At 43.7% G+C, this 24667-nt stretch overlaps 1 protein-coding gene across 1 annotated transcript; it reads right to left on the reverse strand.

The window, feature by feature from the left end:
• Nucleotides 1-5659: 5659 nt before the first annotated feature.
• NOM1 (nucleolar protein with MIF4G domain 1) lies at nt 5660-22649 on the reverse strand. Its single transcript, XM_083406263.1, has 11 exons — nt 21569-22649; nt 20832-20956; nt 19971-20166; nt 17957-18280; nt 17151-17261; nt 16647-16814; nt 15349-15470; nt 9327-9459; nt 7906-8037; nt 7199-7308; nt 5660-6098 (listed from the first exon to the last, which is right to left on the reverse strand). Exons 1-11 carry the CDS (start codon nt 22514-22516, stop codon nt 5921-5923), a joined length of 2547 nt encoding a protein of 848 aa, XP_083262389.1. The 5' UTR covers nt 22517-22649; the 3' UTR covers nt 5660-5920.
• Between the last annotated feature and the right edge of the window lie 2018 nt (nt 22650-24667).

Consider the following 24667-nt stretch of genomic DNA (forward strand, 5'->3'; position numbering starts at 1 on the left):
GGCAAAGCTGTTCACTTAATAGAAACAAACATCACCTGCTAGTTTCTGTAAATGAAAATGGCATTTAAGGCATTGTAGCAGAAGCTTACTGAAAAGTTGGCAAGTCTTGGGTAAGCACCCAGATCGATGCTTGTGGGAGGCTACTGTGGCATACTTGCTGTTTCACTTAAGTGAGAATGCAGATTCTAGCAGGTTTTGGTGGCAGAGTAACTGTTTTTATAGAAGCAGGTGTGATTCATATGCCTCTGGGGTGAGAGGTAAATTAAGCTTTATGGGAAAGAAGGGCCTTTAGGTTTAGGAGATCTGAAATTGTGAGAAGTGACAGCTGGTAAAAGAGTCCCCTACAAATTGTAAGCCCCATCTATTGGGGCAAAAAGGGTGGTTGCATCTGTATTTGAAATATTCACAAACCTATCTGATGTCACAACACTGAACAATAATAATGTGATTTTAGACCACGGCCTCCCCACTTGCCAGATGTTGCTTGGTTTGTTTTACACCACAAAAACAAAAACGAAAATGCAGTCAAGTGCAATAATAGGAACACCATTTCAAAGCCACCTTTTAGAAACCAGGCCACACCCTCTTTGGGACCCTGTAAATCAACAATACTATATTAAAATCAAAAACAAAACACCAACACCTTTGTTCTCTGTGGGCTCAGGGCAAATGCTTGATCACAAACCATACAAACTGGGAGACTGTTAAAGGCCTCTTAGAAAAAATATGCCACGCAGTGGTAAGGGTCCAGCTTGTGGTCTGAAGTCAACAGTGCAGCCATTATTCATGCTGGGCTCTAGTGACCTCTGCTATTTTGGACTTAAGAACATATGGAAGAACTTTGCAGGATCAGATCAAAGATGAACCAAGTCTGGTGGTGTGGGATCTGTGCCCCTCCAGAACTTGTTGGACTCTCAACTCTCACCAGCGTTGGTCAATGACCAGGGATGATGGGAATTATAGTCCAACAATGCTGGGAAGGCCAGGGGTTCCCCCATCTAAGCCAGAGGCCATCATTTCTGCTGTGTGCATCCCGGTTTTTTAATGTACCTATTAGCGAGTTATCTAATTGTAGCCTTCCGTTACTAAGCACTTTTGGCATTTTGTAAAAAGAATAAATGCTTTCAGCCCTCAGCTTTATTTCTATACAGAAAGCAGTTGCAGAGTTGTGGCAAAGTCCATTCAGATACCATGTCACGAATGAGGGCTTTTGCGGAAAGAACTATATACATTCTGGAATCCAGTGTGGGATTGAGGTATAGGGAATGTTAGCGTTAAACTTAACACATGCATCTTCCCTGACACTATGCATTTGATTGGCACTGTTTGGACCCCCAGCCTCTGACAGTTTAAGAGATCAAGTTCTCTTGAACAATGCAAATCAAACGATTCCAGATGTTTCGAGGACAATATTAAGTTGCCAAGGCAAAGCCTGGCTGTCACGCCGACGCACTTGCACATTTGTGGAGAAGTGCTGATATCAAACTCATCCTCCCCCTTCATGCAGCACAATGGAAAAAAATATAATGCTAAAGAGTTCTGCAGAAACTCAGCTCTTTTCAGGTGCTGCAGCGTTAAAGCTCTGCCAAAGGGGATTGTGTGTGATTTATCCACGTAACACTTTCTCTCAAGCTACAAAACAGACTTCTTTGTGTTCTCCTGTTAACGCTGATCCAAAAACCAGAATAGTGGGTTTAACATCTCATTGCCCCGACTTTAAAAAAAAAGCTACAATCCACGACAATAGCTCTGTGTGGAATGTACAACTGACAGCTGCACTATGTCTTTAATCAAACATTATGCTTACATCCTGGACACTTATTATTTGAATTAAAATGGGTAGCATAAAATATGGCCCTTGCTTCCCGAAAGGTTGGTTTCACAGAGGAGGACAACTGTTGTGCTTCAGCCTGAGTCTCCATTCACTTGTGTCTAAGGTATCAAGGCAAATAAATGCATGGTGGCACAACATCAGAAAGCAAACATTTGGAACCTTTTATTTCGTGGAAGATAATGCTACCAATGGCTACTAGCCACAATAGCTATGATCTGCCTCCACGGTCAAAGACAATAATAAGTGTTGGTGCAAGTAAAAAATAAAGTATAGGAAGGATAATTCCTGGATGCCAAGATCCAGTTTGGGGCAAGTACTCTTTGGTGAGGAAACCCCAGCAGATTTAAAATCACAAAATATTTTATTCTGGGAACCACCCTGAGATTTTATGATGAAGGGCGGTATATAAACCTAATAGACAGATAGATAGATAGATATAGAATATGTAACAAAGTAAAGCAAGGGAATATAGGATGATAGACCTTTAAAATATGCCCTTGTGAATTCCTTCCAAAGTTATCCCCTTCCCCTAGCATAGAAAAAAGACCACACTTTGGGTAAGTTAAAAATGGTTTACTTACAAACTCTCCAATGGTCAGATTCATGTGCCTTCCCATGCAGGATTCAGAAAAAGTTGCTGAGGCAGTAAAACTTGGCTTAGTTCAGTGATGGCCAAACTTGGCCCTCCAGCTGTTTTGGGAGAACAATTCCCATCATCCCTGAGCACTGGTCCTGTTAGCTAGGGATGATGGGAGTTGAAGTCCTAAAACAGCTGGAGGGCCAAGTTTGGCCATCACTGGGCCTTAGTTACAGTGGTGAAAGTTCCTAAATTATTGGTAAAGGACAGGGGTCAGCAAACTTTTTCATCAGAGGGCTGGTCCACTGTCCCTCAGACCTTGTGGGGGGCTGGATTATATTTTGAAAAATATAAATACCCTGCAAGCTGGTCCCATAGCTGTCTCAGGACCTGGAGGAGGAATGCACTCTGCACATGTGTCTTGGTGCTGCCCACTCACTGGCATTGTTGGCAAGCAGCAGCTGCTCCATCAGCCAGTCTCCACGGAGCTCCCAGGCGGTGTGTACTGCTGCGGCCTGTCGTCGGAGGCCAGGTCGGTGGGCAGGCCGTGCCTGCTGGCCCCACACTGGGCAGGTGGAGTGTAGCTCACCCTCCAGCTGGTCCAGCGCGGCCGCTGAGCGGGCCACCAGCAGCAGCTCTGAGCTGGGTGCCAGCCGCAGGGCCAGCAGGCGTGCCAAGCTCCAGCTGAAGCCCCACGACGTGCCCATCACGATGCCCATGGCACGGCCCAGACCTGCCACCCGCCCGCCGGCCTCCCTGTCCATGGCCGCGCTGGGTTTACCTCAGCGCGCAGGCAGCGAGGCTTCGGATTGGTGGCAGGAACTTCCTGCAGCCAATCTGAAGCCATGCTAGCAGTGGCACCTGCCCAGAGGCGTCCGCGCTTCAGATTGGCTGCAGAAACTTCCTGCAGCCAATCCAAAGCTGTGCCAGTGTTGCTGCCCACACAGAAGCTGTGTCAGCGTCATGGAAGTCAGTCACCACGCGGCGAGGCGTTTGCAGTGTGCGGGGACTGACCAAGTGGGTGGCAGGGTTCGCGGGCCGGATTTATGAGCCTGGGGGGGCCGTATCTGGCCCCCGGGCTGTAGGTTGCCGACCCCTGGTATAGGAACTGAAGAGTGTCTTGTAAGAGCCATGCAGTCTTGAGTTGCAGCAGCCAGTGAAGTTCTCCTCACACCTTGAGCTTCTCTTTTAGATGGGAGAGTGAATAAAGGCTTGACTACCTAGTCCCTCCCAAGGTGAGCTAAGCCTGGCAGGACTGCTTACTTTATGGTTTTAACCCCTTCATGCATTAATTAGACTTAAGCATGTTGGTTATGTGAGGCTGGCTGTCCCACAATAAATACCCTGGGAAGAGAGATTGGCTGTTAAACCACTCTGAGGAGCTCTGAGATGGGAATAAGGGTGTACTGAAAACTTTTGGCACCCTTGACAAAATACAGTTCCCAGGATTATTTGGGAGAAGCCATAGCTATTTAGGATGGTATGATACTGCTTTAAATGTGTAGTGCGTATGGACTCAACGCTGGAAGTAGTTAGTTCCTCATTATTCTTACAATAAGTCTCTGAGATAGAATAGACTGATGGGTCCAGGGACACATAGCAAGCTTTACAAACATACAGGAATTTGAAGCCACATTTCCCTTGGCCACAGGGAATTCTTATCCCTAGGGAGAGCCAACCTGATGTTCTCCATATGTTGTTGGAGAACAAGTCCCACGGGTCCCAGGCAGCATGGTTGATGGTCAGGGATGACAGTTACAACCCAAAACAACCCTTCTCTCTCTCCCACAATAGGAAATATAAAACTGAAGTCATACTGCAGTTCTGTATTTAATTCCATCTTTTATTTTTGGTGCCTGCTGAATACTTTCTTCTTTAACAAGACCTTTCCTTCAACAAGACTTCTAAGTACCGAATCTTACCTTGTCAGTATCTGAATTTATTTGAAATTGTTTTATATATGCAATTGTTTTAATTGTTTTTATATGCAGTTGTTTTGTAGATGGTTTTTATTGTATTCCAAGATTATTCCACACTTTGGCATGCCTCATTGAAAGAGATGAGTTGCAGTTGAATGGTAACTAGGGGGTTAGAAGTTCTACACACTTGTTTCATAGTATACACAAGACAAGTGAAGACCTAATTTTTGTTACATGGACATTCAATTTACCAAATGAACTGGTTGAGCGATTCTTTCACAAATACAATACCGATGTATTGCCTTTTCTTATCCTGTGTTTGGAAGGTCAGGCAAGATACAGACTTGTGAAACTTAAGTGACATTGTGAGGCATTGGTTCTTTTTGGGTCACAAACCCCTTTTGAGAATCTGATGAAAGCTATGGACCCCAGAAAAATGCATATGCACATAAAATTCTGTATACAATTTATTTAATCCCAATGGAAAAGTCATTTTTTTTGCACCTGGTATATGGACCCCTCGAGATCCATGGTCCACAGGTTAAGAACCCCTGCTGTAAAGTAAAAAATCCACTTGGCTTGCTTATTATTATTTTACTCAGCTTGATTTGATGAGGTCATAGATTTGTGGACAGTAACCAAAATCAATAATTAGTGGCACTTTAAAACTAATAAAGCTACTGCAGCAAAAAGCTTTTGTTTTGCACACACAATGAATTTCATAGTATTTAAGGAGGCACAAGTTTCTGTTGCTTTTGCTGCATGAGGAATGTGTGGCTGCCATTTTGATTTTTGTCCTTAAGAAGCTTCACTTGATCAGCTTCTGTGTAAGCACAGGCAGAAGAAAATGCAGCAAATGGACCTGAGCACTGTGACGCCCTAGCAAAAATTTCAGTTTAAGCAAATGTAATCCAGAAGGTGACAGCAGACATTTGCCCTCATCTTACATTTGGCTACTATGGAATTCAGTAAGGGAAAGTAATGGGTAAAGTAATGGGGTTTTTTGTACGTATAAAAAGGGTTTGACTACATAGAAAGGAACTTTCAAGTGGGGGGGGACTTCCAAAGTATTTGGAGTGGGTACCATGGAGTAACAATGTTAGTTTCTGCACTGATTTCAGTAACAATAGTGAATGGACTGTCAGAGAGACATTCAATGTACTGTTTGCATTAGCTACCAAAATTTTAGTAGAATGAATTGGGTGAGTGACAACAGACTGGCATGAGAATGAAAAATTTAAATTAGCACTATAAACATGATGTGGCAATACAATACCACTCGCATACGCTGTTGAATTTTTAAAAAGAAGTTCAAACGCTACATTAAAATGCAAGGGTACAAAACATTTATTTTCAAAAATACACTGTATAGATTATTAAGTCTTCACTAGTGACTGTGTTTTGTCTTTTAACAGAAGGATAATAAATACTAGCCAGTTTGAATATCAAACCTAATCCAGCTCCACATTATTGTGAAGGAACTGATCAGAACATGAGGTCTGCTGTTTATGAAAGACCACCCAATTCAAGTTATTCCCCTGCCCCCATTAAGTCTGCATTTCCCATAGATAAAAATTATTAGACCTAACGCTATAATTTTAATTTAGATTCTTTTGCTTTCAAAGTCCTAGTCACGAGTTCAATTCTCTCTTTTAGCAAAGTGGCTTCTTCAACATTTTTGTGAGCTTGATTATTCTTCAGCAAGAAATGGGTGAGGAAAAGCTTCAAGCCTTCATGCAGCATTCCCAATTTTGGGTTGTCAGCCAACCTGGAAAAACACAAAGAACTGCAAGTTAACCAACCCAGTGTTTTCTTTAGGGCAATGTTACATCACTAATAGGGTACAGCCAGGCAAGCAGGATAGAGGCTTACAAAATACTCTGGAGCACTGTATGGCTAGGCTGGTGACACCATAAGGAAAACCACATTAGGGCTCTGCAGAAGAACTGAAATGTTCCAGCTTCTAGTTCCAGTTAAACTACAGTAATGGGGAGAAAAGACAGAACCCCTTTTTGACAGTAAGGTGATGGTTTGACAAATTCTACCTGAGACCAGGGGATGCGGGTGGCGCTGTGGGTTAAACCACAGAGCCTAGGACTTGCTGATCAGAAGGCTGGCGGTTCGAATCCCTGCGACGGGGTGAGCTCCCGTTGTTCGGTCCCTGCTCCTGCCAACCTAGCAGTTCGAAAGCACGTCAAAGTGCAAGTAGATAAATAGGTACCGCTCCGGTGGGAAGGTAAACGGCGTTTCCGTGTGCTGCTCTGGTTCGCCAGAAGCGGCTTAGTCATGTTGGCCACATGACCCGGAAGCTGTACGCCGGCTCCCTCGGCCAATAAAGCGAGATGAGTGCCGCAACCCCAGGGTCGGCCACAACTGGACCTAATGGTGAGGGGTCCCTTTACCTTTACCTCAGACCAGTGTTTGAAACTCCCATTGTTCAAGGTGCATTTTGTGACAGGGAATTTCATTAGCGCAAGCAGTTTTCTAAGCTCTGGGAGCAGGACTGCACCTAACATTTCAGATTAAAACTGCAGAGTGGAAGGAAAGGAGGACCTTTTCCTGATTCCCCACTTCCAGCTACTCTTTGAAGACTGAAGAGACCCTCTTAAGAATATTGGGGGGCGGGCAGGGGAAGGACCAAACCATGTGAAAAATGAACATATTTTAGCTGCAGTTCATTCACTTTCAGCTTTGTATTCTTGTTTTTAAAAAGTGCACCTAGACATTCTGTTGTTGCGCTCATCTCCTAGGTATAAGGTGCCATTTAGCTCCCAGCTTTCATATCTCAGTTTCTAACACTACCTGAGACAGAACCCCTTTTATCATTAAAATGATGGTTTGACAAATTCAACCCCTGGGATGACTTACTTTCCAAAGATGTGGTTTAGTTCTTCTGGATCTGTTTTCAAGAACAGTGCAGACAGTACTTGTCGTAAGAAGTGGACTTTTGGCTTGTCTAATTCACTGAATTCAATTACCTAGTTAAAAAGCAATGAAATGTCAAAAACTCTTAAGACACTCTCAAGCTATTAAGCTGACATGAAAATGCTAATGTTATTAGTATTAAATAAATCTCCTGTAGACTATTACCAAAAGAACAGTCATTAATAATTCCAGAGAGCTCACCTCACCTGTTTGAATATACAATGGGATCTAAAGCTTAATTGTGAATTCAATGCAAAAAGACATCGGTTTATTGCACATACTAGCCAATTAACAAAGAAGTGGGAAAGATTTCATGAAACATGAGATCAAAAGCAACTTGCTTAAATCTTAACAACCTCAAAGGCAGCTAAGAGGGCACTTGCCAGCTGTTGTCAAACTACAGTTCCCATCATCTCTAACCACTGGCCATGCTGGTTGGGGATGATGGCAGATGTGGTCAAACAGCATCACCCTGGGTACCCCTGCATGGATACTGTTGCAAACCTAGATTTCCCCCCATAGAATAACCATTTGATTTGCCTCGCTTGTTAGGTGACATTACATACCAAAGAACATGCACATTATGCATGAGTCTAACAGGAGATGTAAAAGTAAAGTTTTTTTTTTAAAAAAAGAAGAGTTTTGCTTACCTTGAAAACAGTGAGGGACAGAGACTTCGTCTTCAACAGATGAGCCAAGAGATTAACTAAATTTGATAAAGCAGTAGTGGACAGGTTTCCCAAATCTCTTATTTTATCCCACATACTGAACTGGAATGTCATCTGGTTTAAAAAAAAATAAAAAGAGAAAAGGCTGTTTATTAACAATCCTACTCTCACAGGTAAGCTGGCTGAGGGGCCTCAAAAGGCAATCTATGGGGTGCTGCTCTGCTGGCAGAGACGAAGGTAACACTAGCAGGTTGACATTTATATCACTGGAGGACGCTGCCCTGCCTTCAGAATGCTTAGAGGTAAAGTGGGGCACGCTGGGGTGGGCACAGGGGCACTAAATCTAAGCCCCTTTATTTCCTGGACATGTCCCAGAAACTGGCACAGCCGTATCCCAGCTCAGGGGTTGGCACAGTTCATTCTCCTCCACTGCAATCAAAGCTACCCACCTTCTCCCCATGGTATTATGGCAGGTAATAGGATACGGTGCTAGCTTCACCAGCTGACCTCCTGCCCCAAACCATCAATATATAAGGCAGGGTCACTTTGTGCAGTTAATTACTTGTTGCAGCATTGTAAGTTATGTGCAGTACATTCTGACAGGCCAAATGGTGATAGCCTCTGACTCCAGAGGGAAACTTTTAGACGTAAACCAGTTGGAGGATCAGAAGTGGAAGAGAGTAGGGTACAGGAGAGAGATCCTCCCTTTTTATCTCCCCCCCCTTTTTTTTTTGCTTTTTCTTCTGGTCTGGCCTCCTTGGAAAGGAGGAGAGATCATGCAGACCATGCTTTGCTAGAGAATGGATTTGTCCTCTCCCTGACGCTTGCATCATCAGTCATTCCTTCCCTTGGAGTTGCTTCAAGGAGAAAGAGGGCGGGGGGGGGGTAATTTGTGTGAAAGGGCAGACAGCATCTCTTATGCCTCCAGCTACAGGTTCCTGCCTTATGGTGCCCTTGTCATGAGAGACCGTCCCTTACTAAATACAGAATTGAGGATTAATTTAAACACTGGAGCACACTGGTCCCAGAATGTGTATTTGCACTCTCTCTCTCTCTCTCTCTCTCTCTCTCTCTGTGTGTGTGTGTGTGTGTGTGTGTGTGTCTACTTTCATGTGCCCCAAATCATTTAAATGGATATGGCAGGGAATGACTCTGAAATATTTCCCATACAATCCATCACGAAGCTGTGGTTCCTTTCTGAGACAATGCTGTTGTTTGGCTTTACATATGAAAGGGTTATGGCTCCCCCCCCCCACCCGAAACGTATTTCCTACATAAATGCAGCTATTACATTTAGCAGTCGTGTATTTAACTACCATATATTACCATTTGATAACACCGCTTTCATTCCCAGAAATTTAAAAGGTGCAACCAGTAAAGAGAAAGACAAGTTCTTAGCTTACCTGGAATCGCTTTTCATATTCGCAAAACTTGGCAGACAAATATGCATAGAAGGGGTTATAAGTCTTCTCTTGCAGGCAACAGTCTATGAGGACATGGACAATCTCTCTCTCCTGCTGATCTTTCAGCCTAAGCCTAAAACATCAATTGCCATTATGTAAATTCCATTTCCTGAATGTTTAGGCTGAACTACCATAAAATGGAAGAGTTACTGCCACCCAATTCATTCCTGACTCGAACTCAATCCATTACGCATCAAGTTAAAAAAAGAAAAGAAAAAGGATCTAAATAGTTTATGCCAAACCAGTTTCTTCATTGCAGTGTATTCTGCATAATGATTTCAAGAATATATGGACAACAAGATCCATACCATGGGTTTCTGGAAAAGAAAGCATTCTTAACTGCGTGCTTTGCATAATATACAGTTGTGGAACGATTACTAATTTTTTTATAAAGAGAAAAGTCTTGATAGGAAGGGTTGGTAGGACTACGGTCCATCTTTGAATGCAGTGGTGTTCAAAAGAATTGGGAGAGGGAATCTCTCAGTATGACAATATGGAGATAGCTCAGTTGGTTAGAGTGTGGTGCTGCTAACAACAAGGCTGCAGGTTTGATCCTCGTATAGGACAATTGCAAATTCCTGCATTGCAGGGGCTTAGACTGGATGATGCTCAGGGTCCCTAGCAACTCTACAATTCTATGTTTGGCCTCTGGGTTACAAAAATCTGGGTTATCTACTACCAGCTGTCCTTCCTGGGCCTGATGACAGCTGTAGTCCAAAGCATCAAGAGAGCACCAGGCCAAGGGGAGGCCAAGCTATTCTGAATTAAGAAATTGCTAGTGGGTGACCGAAGGAAAAACTACCCTCTCAAGTTTTTCCAATTCCTAATTGAGGGTGTTGGGGATTTCAACCAACCTAATTACAAAAATATAATCAGCATTAATGAGTTCCCACTGGCTGTCTCAGCAGAAAGTCTGCCAGGATTGAACGGCCTCCTTACTCACAGAGCTGGACCACGCAGAGAATTAAGACGCTGTTGGCAAGGAATAGTCTTAACTTGTGCTGTACCTGTTCTGTCAAATAAGTCTGATTTAGATTCCAGAGCTGTCAAATGCTTGGCAGCACTAAAGCCAATTAAAATGAAAAATGCTTAATATTATAATGCAGAGAGTGTCAAGCACAAAATTTGCATCCTTTCAAAATGAGGCTTTCATCTATAGTTACCCAGTCGGAGATGAACTACATGGCTGGGATGGCCTGATTTTGCTAAGGTATAGATCAAATGCTTCATTTTACACCAAGCCACTTTTCAGTGAAGTCAATGGAACAATAATGTGCAATTTGTAGCAAACAATGCCACCGATCGCCCCACAAGATGTTATTAGTCAAGAGGATCAGAAGTAATGCAACTAATTTCTGTAGCTAGCGGCAAGGGTCACCAATGGTGCTCTCCCTGTCACATGAGACCCTCCCTGTCACAACCGCTGCCCCACTGAAATTATGCTTGAAAGAAGCATTCTTTTGTAGCCAATATAATAAATTGTGCTTGGTTGAGGTGTGTATGTGGTGCCCACAAGTTTCTTCAGTTTGCAGATGTGTCCACAGAGTAAAAAATATTGGCAATTCCTGACCTAAGAGCTGAGAATGAACATAGGGAGATATGCGGATGCCAAAACACTAAGGTTCTCATATATTTATTCTGCAGGATTTAGTACCATTGTTCAAATGTTTATGACAGGTGGCCTTTAACCTGAAGATGCAGCTGAAGGCCCACTGAAATCCATGAAGTGAGTACCTCACATTTCATACACAACAATGATTCATAGCTGAATTTAATTTTAGATAGTGGGGTCTATGGGACCTCCCGTTACATTTGTGCCATATATGCTTGCTTACAGTAATAATGTTTTTGTAAAAGAAATTGGAGTTTAATTTAAGCCACCTGCAGCTGAGTTGGTTAATGGGACTTAAATTTTCGAGAAACCTCACAAGCACACAAGAAGGGTGCATAGAAATGTGTTCCTACTAGGCGCTCTCCAACTAAGAAACTTGATTGAGCTTCCATATTCACTCTTTCAAGTGCTTCCTTGTTTGGGCTTTCTCTGATTGGGTTTAAACAGAAAAGGATTCCTTCACTTGCTAAGTGTGCCATTTGCCTAATTTAAGGCAAAAAGCAGCCTCTCTCTTACACACACTTTAAAGAGATCTTTTGCTTTTCTGAGTGGCAACTGTTTCTCATCTTTTCAGACGTAGGGTCCACTCCTGCATCAGAATCTTAAATAATGTTGCTGCCTACTTGTTCAGATGGAGGATTCTTGCCGCTTTCTTGAGCAGTGATTAACTCTGGGAGCAACATTACATATGAAAGAGCACTGGAGACTTGTGTTGTGTCCTTATACAGTGGTGCCCCGCAAGACGAATGCCTCGCAAGACGGAAAACCCGCTAGACGAAAGGGTTTTCTGTTTTGGAGGTGCTTCGCAAAACGAATTTGCCATGGGCTTGCTTCGCAAGACGAAAATGTCTTGCGATTCCTGGGGTTTTTTTCCCCCTCCCCCCCTTTTTCCCAAGCCCCTAAACCGCTTAACAGCTGTTCGCTAAGCCGCTTAACAGCTGATCTAAGCCGCTAATAGCCTTTCAGCAGCTAATCCGCTAATCCCTTAAGCCTTTAATAGTCGCTAATAGCCTTTTAGCAGCTAATCCGCTAATAGCGCTAATCCGCTAATGGGCTTGCTTTGCAAGACGAAAAAAACCGCAAGACGAAGAGACTCGCGGAACGGATTCTTTTCGTCTTGTGAGGCACCACTGTAGTATATATTTTAGTTAATATGCAAACAAAGCATATTGGATAGTAACAGGCAGTCCACCGGGCAGCAAACCTACAAATGTTGCATCAGATCCCAGAGAGCACCTCCTTCTGAGGCTTTATCTCAATTTAGACAACTCTAGCTAAAAATGGCAGGTCTCATCTCTAAATTCAAATGACCTTTTCTCTCCCACCCTCCCTCATATGTATACACCCTGTGGAGTCCTGGTTTTGGACCCCACCCCCTGCAGGTAGATTGCCCATTCAAGAGAACATTCATAGCCATTATAGGAACATTAAGGCTCTTTTGTCAGATCCCATCAGGGGACACTTTAGGGAAAGCCATAACGACAGACCATTTACAGTAATCAGATAGATGGACAAACTCATACCATCCCCTCTCTCAAAAGTGGTTCAGCTACCATTAAATAGCTCCTGGCTGAAAGTTCTCTTGGGAACAGAGAACTGGAGTAGCAAGTAGCCAAAAACATACAAGTGAACCATGATTAGTTATTTCCATAACAGAATATTTCCGCATCAATTATATTTACTTCTCTAGACAAAAAACAAATTCCAACCAGTAACAAGGCCCCCAGAGCATTCCTACACAGGCACTCGTTTGGCTCCCAGTTTCTCAGAACATGAATCAGAATATCCTTAATCATAAGCCGTTCCTCCTCTGTCCTCCATTACATTAGGAAGACTTCTGAGATGAATGGCATTTCAGCAACAAAAGCAGGGTGAGGTTTACTCCTGCTATTTACCTAATTTGTCAGTGCATTCAATCACCAAAATGTGATACCTGCCTCCACACCCGAATCGAACAAGCAGCTTGGCAGCTAACATTTGTAAGGCATTGCTACCTAGGCACCCCAAATCCCTGAAGTAGGGAAGATACTAAAACAGCTGATTCCAAACGCACCACTCTACTGACACAACACACCTTGCCCAAGGGCTCCATAGCATTCAATGTCTGTAGCTTTTACGTCTGCTTGGCAAGCCATTTCTAAGCATGCTTCCATAAGGAACATGTGAATGTCAAACAGTCTCGCAGCGAATAGTTCTTTGCCAAGAAACCCCTGAGTTGTTCAGCAGGAATTGTAATGTGCCAGGCTCATGAATCTCCTGCAGATTTGTTACCCCTTCCGCTTTTTACTACACATGCACTGGTCCTGTTCCATTACAATATGTCTTTATCTAGGAGCATATTCCGCTAAGACTGACTTCACTCCAGGGAGCTGCCATGAAATCTTCCTCTCCTCCCATGCCCCCAGTGGTAGTGGACAGGACCTCTAATAGAGGCAGATAAGCTTCTCCATGAGGGACGCGGGTGGCGCTGTGGGTTAAACCACAGAGCCTAGGACTTGCCGATCAGAAGGCCGGCGGTTTGAATCCCCGCGATGGGGTGAGCTGCCGTTGCTCGGTCCCTGCTCCTGCCAACCTAGCAGTTCGAAAGCACGTCAAAGTGCAAGTAGATAAATAGGTACTGCTCCGGCGGGAAAGTAAACAGCGTTTCTGTGCTCTGGTTCACCAGAGGCGGCTTAGTCATGCTGGCCACATGACCCGGAAGTTGTACGCCGGCTCTCTCGGCCAATAAAGTGAGATGAGTGCCGCAACCCCAGAGTCGGTCACGACTGGACCCAATGATCAGGAGTCCCTTTACCTTTACTAAGCTTCTCCATCTGTTTACTTCCCTGACTTTCAGGCTTCTGAATTATTCCCACTGTATGGTGTTGCCTCTGGGGTGTGCAAATTTAAGGGCCTGGTCCAACCCACTTAAACTTTCATGGCACAGAGAAGAGAGGCTCAAGAAGAGGTTGTTCTTGCTCATGGCTGAAGGCTCCAGCTAGTTTCTCTGCAAAGCACTCACTTCCAGTGTGGAGAGCATTTTCTCTTGCTCAACTCTGGCAGAGCTTTTCCCCAGCAGCTTTACTAAAAGTTTCTTCCAGCTTATTCTCATCACTGCTGACAGGCTCCTGAGCAGACTCAGACCTCAGCTGCTCAGTCATCACACCCACAACTAAGAGCTAAGAAGTTGGATTTCAGGGTCAACCTTGACCCATTGCAGCTGATGATTACTCAAGACCCTCATCTCCTGCCATGCAACCTCCAGGCTCACTTTCAGGATTGCCTCACATTCCTTGAGAGTCTTGTTCTTTCCATGTTGGTTCGATTTATACTAGGTCCCAGTTTGTCATAACAGCTCATATTCCAGACCCCAGTGTTAATGCACTCTCTGCTTTGCGCATGGCAAAAGTTTCCAGGAGCGGCATAATAGGGTTTCATTTCATTTTGACAGGGTCCAAGAATCAGCTTGTCTTACCGAGAAACCTATTTGTCCTCACTATCAAGTACTTGAGTCTTCTTCAAGGCTTGAGGGACAGGTGCCTCTCTTGCACAGATATGTACTTAGAAATTTATTTATTTATATTCAAACTGCTGAGCAAGTGGAGCCTGCTAGAGGCATCTGGTAGCCTTTCTTGATTAAGGATAAAGAATCCTTGACCCAGCAAGTGTGGGTACCTGCCTTTGGATGAGAGAAATCTGTGATTTTTAAAAAATCTTTTAATTTAAAGTTTACAAAAATAGCTTACGGGAAACAGGCAGACAGCATGTCTGCTGCTGCTCCATCAGACCTCAGAAAGCTGTCAGCGCAGCCACACACAAGGCTGCTCCAGTTTAGCTAACCCAAGCCTAAACTCTCCTCTTCAAATTCAGCCTCTCACTTTCGTGCTGTCCCCTTCACCCTGCAGAGCACTAGCTTGAGATCCCACCCCCTGCAGATAGATTGCCCATTCAGGAGAACATCCACAGCCATTAAAGGAACATTAAGGTGGTTTTTTTACATCCATCAGGCAACACTTTAAGCAAACCATCAGGACCGGCCATCTGATTTCAGTTAACAGGCCTAAATTCACAAAAAGGTGCAAAAAAATTATTTTCTCCCTCTATCAAGCAAGCTCTTTTTCAAAAATGGGATTGTATCTTAGGTTTCAATCCTATGCACAATTACTTGAAAGTAAGCTCCATTGAATATTTTACTTCTGAATAAACATGCAATGCATTGTAAGAATGTTTCTAATTGTTTCGGGTTTGCACCAGGCAGAATTTACACTTGCTCCAGCTAAGGCTTTGTCAGTTCTTATTCACAAGAAAGGTATTTCACATCCAAAGAGTGGCTTAAGTTTCTGAAATCATCCTACCCTGGCGACTACTTACTTTAAAAGTTTTTCAAAGGCATCCAAAAAGTCTTCGCTAGTCATCAAGATACAAAATATATTCCTCCTAATATCTGTGTTCATTCTTTGCTTACGAGCAAGCTCCAGAATCTTCGAACTCACCTGAGTAGGGGAAAGGGTTGAAAACTTAACATTTCACAAACTCTTAATATCGCGGATGAATTTCATAATTTCAAACAGTCGGGTAACATCTTCATCAGGAATATAAGCAAAGTCAAATGTTTGGCTTTCAAGCTACATAACTTTCTCAGGAAGTGAGGAAACCCAGGTATTTTCAAAATGTAATCCTCAGGGCCAAACTACATAGTATGTTATTCATACTTTTTGAAAAGTGTGATTAAAATGGGTACAGTGGTACCTTGGTTTAAGGACAGCTTAGTTTATGAACAACTTGGATTAAGAACACTGCAAACCTGGAAGTAGGTGTTTTGGTTTGTGAACTTTTACTTGGAAGCAGAACATGTGCCGTTTCCTGTTGAGTGTGTTCAGTTTGTAAATTGAGTCCCCCGCTGCTATGGGAAAGCACGCCTTGATTTAAGAATGCTTTGGTTTAAGAATGGACTTCTGGTACGGATTAAGTTCATAAACCACGGTAAGGTAAAGGTACCCCTGCCCGTACGGGCCAGTCTTGACAGACTCTAGGGTTGTGCGCCCATCTCACTCAAGAGGCCAAGGGCCAGCGCTGTCCGAAGACACTTCCGGGTCACGTGGCCAGTGTGACATCACTGCTCTGGCGAGCCAGAGCCGCACACGGAAACGCCGTTTACCTTCCCGCTAGTAAGCGGTCCCTATTTATCTACTTGCACCCGGGAGTGCTTTCAAACTGCTAGGTTGGCAGGCGCTGGGACCAAACAATGGGAGCGCACCCCGCCGCGGGGATTCGAACCGCCGACCTTTCGATCGGCAAGCCCTAGGCGCTGAGGCTTTTACCCACAGCGCCACCCACGTCCCACATAAACCACGGTACCACTGCATTATTATTATTTTGAAGAAAAAGCATCAACAAGGATTTGATCTGGAACTTGCTTGCAGCCCAGCACCAGTTTTCTGCCATGAAGCCCCCTTGAGCTTGATTTTAATTATGGAAATGCGGCATACGAATAAAATGATGTATGTCTGTACCTTTGAACAGATTTTGAAAGGAATAAATTTCTAAGCACAACCACCACAAATACCTTCATTTATGCTCATTAAGAATCCCTAGAGCAAGACTCTTCTTTGGGAGACTGTCTTACGACACACTTCCAGAACGACGTTAATAGGGAGGATCACACTTACCTTTCCTACAGTTAGTATTGGTTGCATTTGGTTGCTGGTGCTGTCAATCATTGGCGCTCCGCTCCATGACGACCCAACAATCCACCACCGGCCAACTTGTTCAGCAGTTAGGAGAGATTCCAATGACACTCGAAGTTGAGCTTCTTTTCCAGAACTGCTATTATGAGTCTTACAGAAAGGAAGAACGCTGTGTCAGAAGATTTTTTAAAATAAAGAGTTTTATACCTAGTTGTCAGCCTAATTAGATGTCCTCCAGTTATATCTGGCAGCAGATATGATGGAAACCCAGGCTGCGGTTTACTTGAACTGAAAGTGTTCCTCTTTTTGAACCACTGGTAAACTCAGCAGCCAATGCTCATACTGAAAACCAAACCTTCTTGCAGTCAACTGTTCTATATAAGGAGCTCCTAAGGCCCAGGATGTTGTTAGCAGCTTTTGCTAATGCTCAACTCTGTTCACAGCGTATGAAAGAAACATAGCAATATGGTTTTTCATGGAGTTTACCAGTGTCCTCTGCAGCTTTCTTAGTTTCTCAACCGGCTCTGGATCGTACCCAGGGATTTTTCTCATGTCATTGTTTCTTAGTGCCAGCATGGTCTCCAACATGAAACAAACCTTTAGAGAAAGAGAGTAAGTCTGCATTATTGTTCCAGTACCTAAAGTGGCAAAGATCTGTAGTATGAAAAATGGACTAGAACCGAAGTTTTATACCCACCCCTAAGACCAATTTTTAAATGTGTCAAGCAAAATCAAATGTTTGACTGATTTATGAAGAACTGAAGAAGCTCTAGTTTGTAAGTTTTCCAGAGAATGCCCAACACACCATAGAATAGTGCAAGTGTTGTTGGGAAAATATAGGGATACTAATGTTCCTACCAAACTCTGTTTTAGGGTGGTATTCAGTGCTTTCTGCCTGCTGATGGAACAGGGAGAGGGAGGTGATTATTACTATTATTTATTAAATTTGTATACTGCCCTTCATCTGCAGATCTCGGCGCAGTTCGCAACATAAAAAAACACAAAATACATAACAAATGTAAGAACAAAAACCAAATCAACAACCCCCCTTCCCACGACACATTTAAAAGAGTATTGCATGTTAATCAGCCAAAGGCCTGGTTGAAGAGGATTTTTAGGGATTCCTTCCCCCACAGTGCCCCCCAAATCTACTCTAGAGGATGAAGAAAAAATTGTCAAAAATGCCTTGCGCCTTGATCTGCTGACAGATTCTTTCCATCCCAGAAAGCATGGGCTACCACATTTTGATGAAAAAGTTACCCCAAAAAGGTACTTTGAAAAGGCATTCATACCCTTGACTGGTCCTGGAATTGCTTTCCTACTGCGTTTGCTTTTTTCTGGGCCTCCGTGATAAGTTCTTTTAGGGCCAAAGCATCATCTTTCCTCAAGGAAAAGCCTACATTTTTCAGCAGCAGCAGAATTAGTTCAATATCCTTTTCAGAAAAAGTGCTAACAAGCTTCTTTAAGATGCCGAAGATCAGCAGTGAATGCACTACATAAAAGTTATACAAATGAGCAATTAAGATAAGGAGGTTCTCGCATTCTTTCCCTTCAGCTTCACTTTTGTAGACTTCATCAAATTGCCGCACCACAGTTTCCAAAAAGTGAGCACCAACCTGGAACATTTAACACACAAACATGATCCATGAGCTGCCGACCATTTAAACACTTTAAAACAGAAAGCCAACAATGTATAACTAATGTTGTGGTCCTAAAATTTGCTGACCAGCAATTTAAAAGTCATATATAATAATATATAATATTAGCTGCTGTGCTAGCATAAGATTACTAATCACTGCATTAGGCTGCATTACACAGACAAGTCCTTTCACTCAAGATTATTTCACAAGTGATATCTGAATGAATTTTAGTTTGGCAGGACACCCTTGCAAATGCTAATGAGCTATATCAAGGTGATTAAGAAAGAACAAGTGTAGCTGTTCAATATAATTCATAGAGAAGAACAGAAGTCCACTTAAGCACCACTATGAAAACAGCCTTAGATTGCAGTGGATGGTGATGCTCCTGTACACAGGGCAGGCCAGTTATTGAAATGAATGTATGACTGCAGAAAATTTGCACACTGATAATGTGGTGTAAACCACTGAGCCTTGGGCTTGCCGATCGGAAGGTCAGCGGTTCGAATCCCCGTGACGGGGTGAGCTCCCATTGTTTGGTCCCAGCTCCTGCCAACTTAGCAGTTTGAAAGCACGTCAAAGTGCAAGTAGATAAATAGGTAGGAAGGTAAACGGTGTTTCCATGCGCTGGAAGCAGCTTTGTCATGCTGGCCACATGACCTGGAAAAAACTGTCTGCGGACAAACATCGGCTCCCTTGGCCAGTAAAGCGAGTTGAGAGATGCAACCCCAGAGTTGTTCGCGACTGGACTTAACTGTCAGGGATCCTTTACCTTTAATGCAAGTCACACACCCCTATGACCTGTCAGGGCATTTGACCTCAGGTCTCACCATCCCTAGTTCAACATTTTAGCCATGCCACTGTGCTGACTTTCAGACTGCCAACAGCACCTGTTGTGATTCAACTCAGATACTAATGAACCCCTCTTTCTACAATTTTTATTCAATTAATTGTGGGTATTGACTGATTACAGAAGAACTGAAGTGCTCCTTTGTTTAAACAAATGCCCCTTTTTCAATAAGTAGCTATACTACTACTGTGCAGCAAAAACAACAAAGAGCCTTGGGGCACCTTAAAGACCAACAAATTTGTTTCCTTGACATAAGCTTTCCTTGACTTTAGTCCATCAGATGCATGAAGCATATTCCTGAAGTTGCAGGTGTGTGTGTGTGTGTGTACACATGTGTGAGTTTTTGTGGGGGGAGGTGGGCAGAACTGTAAAAAGTAAGGCCACAGAGAAGTACAATTATGTGATTAGCTGTGGTCCTTCATAACAAATGCCCCTTTTCAGAAATGGCTGGAAATCAGAACATGCACTCCAGGCTCCTAGAAATCAGTGTCAAACCACCTATTAGTTTTAATAGAACTATGGCAAACAAATCATTACTGCAGAACACACAGAGTGAAATTTGCAGAAGTTGCTTTTCTCTGTGGTCAGAATGCAAAGATCCTTGAATATGAATATTTTCTGAAATAATGATTTTATTTATATTCTACCATTCTGCTTAACAGCACCTGGTATGACATTGTTTAAAAAACCCCAAGTATCATAAAATCTAAAATGACCAAAGTGTCTTGAAATTATTAGTAGAACCCAAAGGAAAGGCATAGTAGAAAAGTTCCTTTATTACTGTGCTACTAAACACTGGGGAAGATTCAGAAAATTTACCTCAATTCCCACTGTCCGATGAAGGATGCTAACTAAAAGCACATGTTCCATCACCAGCCTGGAAGGCATTGCTGATTCTGTAACGCAAGCACTGATAAGGATATCTGTCAACGTTTCATTCATATCTTTTCTACTGTTCACCATGTAGAGCTCCTCCAACTGTCCACTTATAGAGGCTAAATTTGGTTCACTCAACCTAGCGGAAAATAAATCATATGGAAATAAAGGTAAACATTAGCTTTAATGTTCTGTTTCATTTTCACATCGAGTCATATGAAATGTATTTCAAAATGGGTGTTTAAAGTATATATTTATAAAAACACTTTTGCCTATTTGAAAAAAACTGATAGGCCATTCAGCTCAATTTAATTGCTTTATTTCCTGCCTTTGTTTCCCTAACTGAACACAAAGTGATGCCAATAATACTTGGAGCAACAAATAAAAATTGCAGTAGGGCAAGTTAGAAGTCCTTAAATGTGCTGTCTTGGCTGATTCCTGTAAGGAAAATTTCAATACTCCCCATACAAACTGTCCTGTAATCATCATCTGAGATACTTCTTCCTGTCTGGAGATGCCGGGAAGTTTCTGAGGTGGCTCCCCATTTGTGAAATACTCTCCCCAAGAAGGCTTGCCTTCATTAAATACCTTTAGGCACGAAGCAAAAACATTCCTCTTCTCACTGGTCTTTGGCTAATAAAACAATCTGTGGCCTTTTAAACTGTGTTTGAGGGGTATTGTTTTTGTTTGTTACTATGTTATATATTTCTGCATTTTTACATTGTAAACTGCCTTGTGATCCTCGGATGAAAGGTGCTATAGACTAATAATAATAATAATAATAATAATAACAACAAATACTACCTATTAATTAGGCCCTTCAGTGTTTTCCTCAGCCTTTCCAATTCTTCCCTTTTGGGGGCATCTATTGTCTCTTCAGACCTTCGCATATGTGGGGGAATATACTTTGTAGCATCTTGGCAAGGATTCTTTAAGAAGGAAAAGGAAAAAAAATAGACGATGTATTAATTAAATAATTTAATATTTGAGAAAATGGTTGAATATTGAGATCTCATGTGGTTTATGAATGAAAAGGAACCTGTTCTGTATATTTTACTATAATGTAAGCCATCAATGTGAACGTTTGGCACACTGATATTGCGAAAGGCGGGAAACAAATGCTCTGTGACAATGCGGTAGCCAACGCGGTAAAAATCTTCACATTTTAACATTGGCATCTGTCCCTAAAAATGGAAACGGTGACTGTGACAAATGTAGGTTTGCTAACTTATAGACGTTTCATTGGGAAGCTCAGATTAGCTGCTGATGTCCAAGGAGAAAGCGTGTTGCTGTGCACTTGTTAAAGGTATGTCTTAGGAAACACAGGGAGTTGCCTGATACCAAGTTTGAACATTGGTCCATATAGCAGCAGGCCTCCAGGTGTTTCTTTCAGCCTGACCTGGAGATGCCGGGAAGTTAACCAAGTACCTTCTGATTGTAAAGCAGATATACTTCCACTGAGCTATGACCCATGTCAATCTCATTAAGTATGGGTACACACAGACCCCCTAAACATCCTCCAATATTTTTTTTTAACAGACCTCATCCTGCTCTCCAGGAGAGGTGGGTTCCTTGGCTCCAGATTCTGGGCTCCTTAGGTCAGGGGATCTGGTTTCTTCCTCTTCATTCTCGCTTTCTCCTTCGCCACTGGATTCTTCTGAGCTTCTTGGGTCTCCTTCCAGAGCGAAATCCTCCTCGGCCTCTTCTTCCAGGCCCACCTCCTCATCTCCCCCTAGCCCCTCTTCCTCAAACCCCTCTCCTCCCTCTTCCTCCGGCCCCTTTCCTTCTTCCTCTCCTTCCCCCTCGCTGCTCTCGTACAGGCCGGAGAAGGGGGTCCCTGTCTCCAGGGCTCCCAGCACGTAACCCAGCCCGTCCCTGGCGAAGCTGAGAGGAAGGGCGGCCGCCTCCTCCGCCAGCCCTTCCAGCGGCTGCTGCTTCTTTTTCTTCCGACGCTTGCCGAGCCCCAGCTGCCTCTCCAGCCGCCGGATCTCCCGCTCCTCCTCCTCGTTGGCCGCCAGCAAGGCTCGCTTGCGCGCCAGGGCCGAGGCCGAAGGAGAGGCCTTCCTGGGTTTCTTTCGGGGGGCCTCGGCGGTGGCGGGGAGGAGGCGCTTCTCTGACTCCGGGGCCGGCAAGGAAACCCGCTTCTTCTTCTCCTTCTTCTCCGGCGGCTGCTCTTTCTTCCCAGCTGGCGTTGCCGAAGGAGGCGGCCGGGGATTTTTCACCGCCTCACCTCCGTTCAGGAGACGCCGCCGGCGGCTCCGTTTCAACCTGCGCTTCTCTCGACGCAGCTCCCGGCGGTTCTTGCGGCTGCTCGACGCCGGCGGCTCCTGCAGAGGAGTCGAGGGGAGGCCGAGGCCGCCCTCGGGTCCCCCGGCAGCCGCCACGAACTCCCGCACCGCCAGACCCAGTTTCTGCAGATTCCCGGCCTTCTGCTTCTGCCGCCCTCGCCTCTTGCTGCGCGCCTGGCCATTTGGGGCCGCTCGCTTCATGGCCTCTGCCGGTGTACACAAGCTAGGCCTCTCTCTCTCACGCCTCAAGCGTTGCGCCTCATGGGCGCCGCCATCTTGGCACGGCGGCTGTTTTGGGCCTTAGAAACGGCAGCGCCACCTGCTGGACCTTCGTTGCAACTCGTCCTCCGCAAGGAACGCTGGGAAATGTAGTTCCCTCTGGGAACGGATCCTCTTCGCAAAAGCCATACAGGAATTCCCTATTTGTGACTATTTCCCACCCACCTACCTCGGTTTTCAGAGAGTTATTATTTTTCGGACGGTTTTCATTTCGTTGTTCATCTGCCTGCTGTAACTCTCAACAATGGCCACGTTGCCCTGCTGTGACTATAAACTGAAAGCAAACAGAATTCAGCAATCCATTGCATATGAGATAATATCAACAAATGGCAAAATTTTCAGCCTCCCAAAGCAATTACTAATAACGAATAAGAAAGAGGCCCAGCCTTCGGACTAAAAAGACAGGTCCTAGAAAAGGAAGAGTATGGAGATCAGCTCCTCAAGGCTGCAAAGAATTGCTGAGCTATAAGCATTAATAGATCGGGTTCAGGTCAGGCAGATGTTCCCTTTCTGGCGTTTGTTTGTTTATTATTTCTTTCATAAAATTTACATACCATTTGATCGTGGAAAAACCCCTCAAACCAGTTTACAGAAAAGATAAGTCAACGAAATTATCACTAAACCAATCACAACCCTAATTTAAAACCACAGTAGAATAATAAAAATGTTAAATTAAAACTCGTACAAACTTTTTAGTCATCTGGGTAGTAGGCTTGTCTAAATGTCGTCAGCAGATGCCAAAAATAATACAGTGAAGGCACCTGCCTGATATCGACAGGCAGGGAATTTGAAAGTATTGGTTGGTGCTTCTATATTAAATGATTGAATGTTATTACTTGGGTAGCACTTGGTGGCTTTTGTTACGTTGGCTCATGGATGGCGCTAGAGCAGGGGCCAGCAAACTTTTTCAGCAGGGGGCCGGTCCACTGTCCCTCAGACCTTGTGGGGGGCTAGACTATATTTTTTTTGGGGGGGGGGTGAACGAATTCCTGTGCCCCACAAATAACCCAGAGATGCATTTTAAATAAAAGCACACATTCTACTCATGTAAAAATACGCTGATTCCCGGACCGCCTGCAGGCTGGATTTAGAAGGCGATTGGGCCGGATCAGGTCCCTGGGCCTTAGTTTGCCTACCCATGGGCTAGAGTGTCCTTTCCTTTTCCTTCTGGGGTGCCAGGGCAACTGTTTGTTTGTTTATTTACTTAAGCATCTTTATATCATCCTTGACAATATGTTCATAGGGTGCTGTAGAACATATTTAAACACATCATTGCATATTCTCAAGCCAATTCAACATCAATACAAAATAAACACAGTATAAAAAATACATAAAATAGCAAAGACTACAATCCAAGGCCAACGACTTTTCTCTTAAAGGAGTATAGAGGTGATGTACACCTTGGTTGGAAGATTACCCCAAAGTTTTGAAACTGCTATTTAGAAGACTGGATGGGTTGAAATGGGAGATAGTGTTCTTTCAGATATTTGGCTATTCAGGGCTTTAATGTGTTGGTGGCAAAGAAAAAATGGGTATATAAAAGAAGAATTCCTGGATGCCAACATCCAGGTTTGGGGCAAGTACTCTTTGGTGACAGAACCCCAGCAGAGATTTAAAATCACAATATATGCAGCAAAGTAAAGCTTGGAAATATAGACTGTTAGACCTTTAAAATATGCCCTTGTGAGTTCCAAAACTTCCCTCTTTCTCTAGCATAGAAAAAGACCACATATTTGGTAAGATAAAAATGGTTTACTTACAACTCTCCAATGATCAGATTCCTGTGCCTTTCCATACAGCATTGAGAAAAAGCTGCACAAGCAGTAAAACATGGCTTAGTTACAGTGATGAAAGTTCATAAATTATCGGTATAGGAACTCCAAAGCGGCTTGTGAGAGCCATGTAGTCAGAGTTTGGAGCAAGCAGCTCAAACTTCTTCATATGCTGAGCTCAGGTACATTGGAGGATGAAGAACAGGCTTGATTGCCCAGTCCCTCTCAAGGTGAACTAAGGCTAGCTGGACAGCTTACTCTATGGTTAGCTACTTCATGCTTTAGACTTAAGCATGTTGGC

This window comes from Podarcis tiliguerta (genome assembly GCF_965153285.1).
Source record: "Podarcis tiliguerta genome assembly, chromosome: 12".
In the NCBI taxonomy this organism is placed as follows: domain Eukaryota; kingdom Metazoa; phylum Chordata; class Lepidosauria; order Squamata; family Lacertidae; genus Podarcis; species Podarcis tiliguerta.

Excerpts from the sequence above, each read along its gene's own strand:
- NOM1 (XM_083406263.1), bottom strand. The coding sequence starts at position 22,516 with ATGAAGCGAGCGGCCCCAAATGGCCAGGCGCGCAGCAAGAGGCGAGGG. Across the intron at positions 18,281-19,970 it reads ATCGGACAGTGGGAATTGAG|GTTGGTGCTCACTTTTTGGA; the intron begins GTAAATTTTCTG and ends TAAATGTTCCAG. Across the intron at positions 7,309-7,905 it reads TGTCCCTCACTGTTTTCAAG|GTAATTGAATTCAGTGAATT; the intron begins GTAAGCAAAACT and ends CTTTTTAACTAG.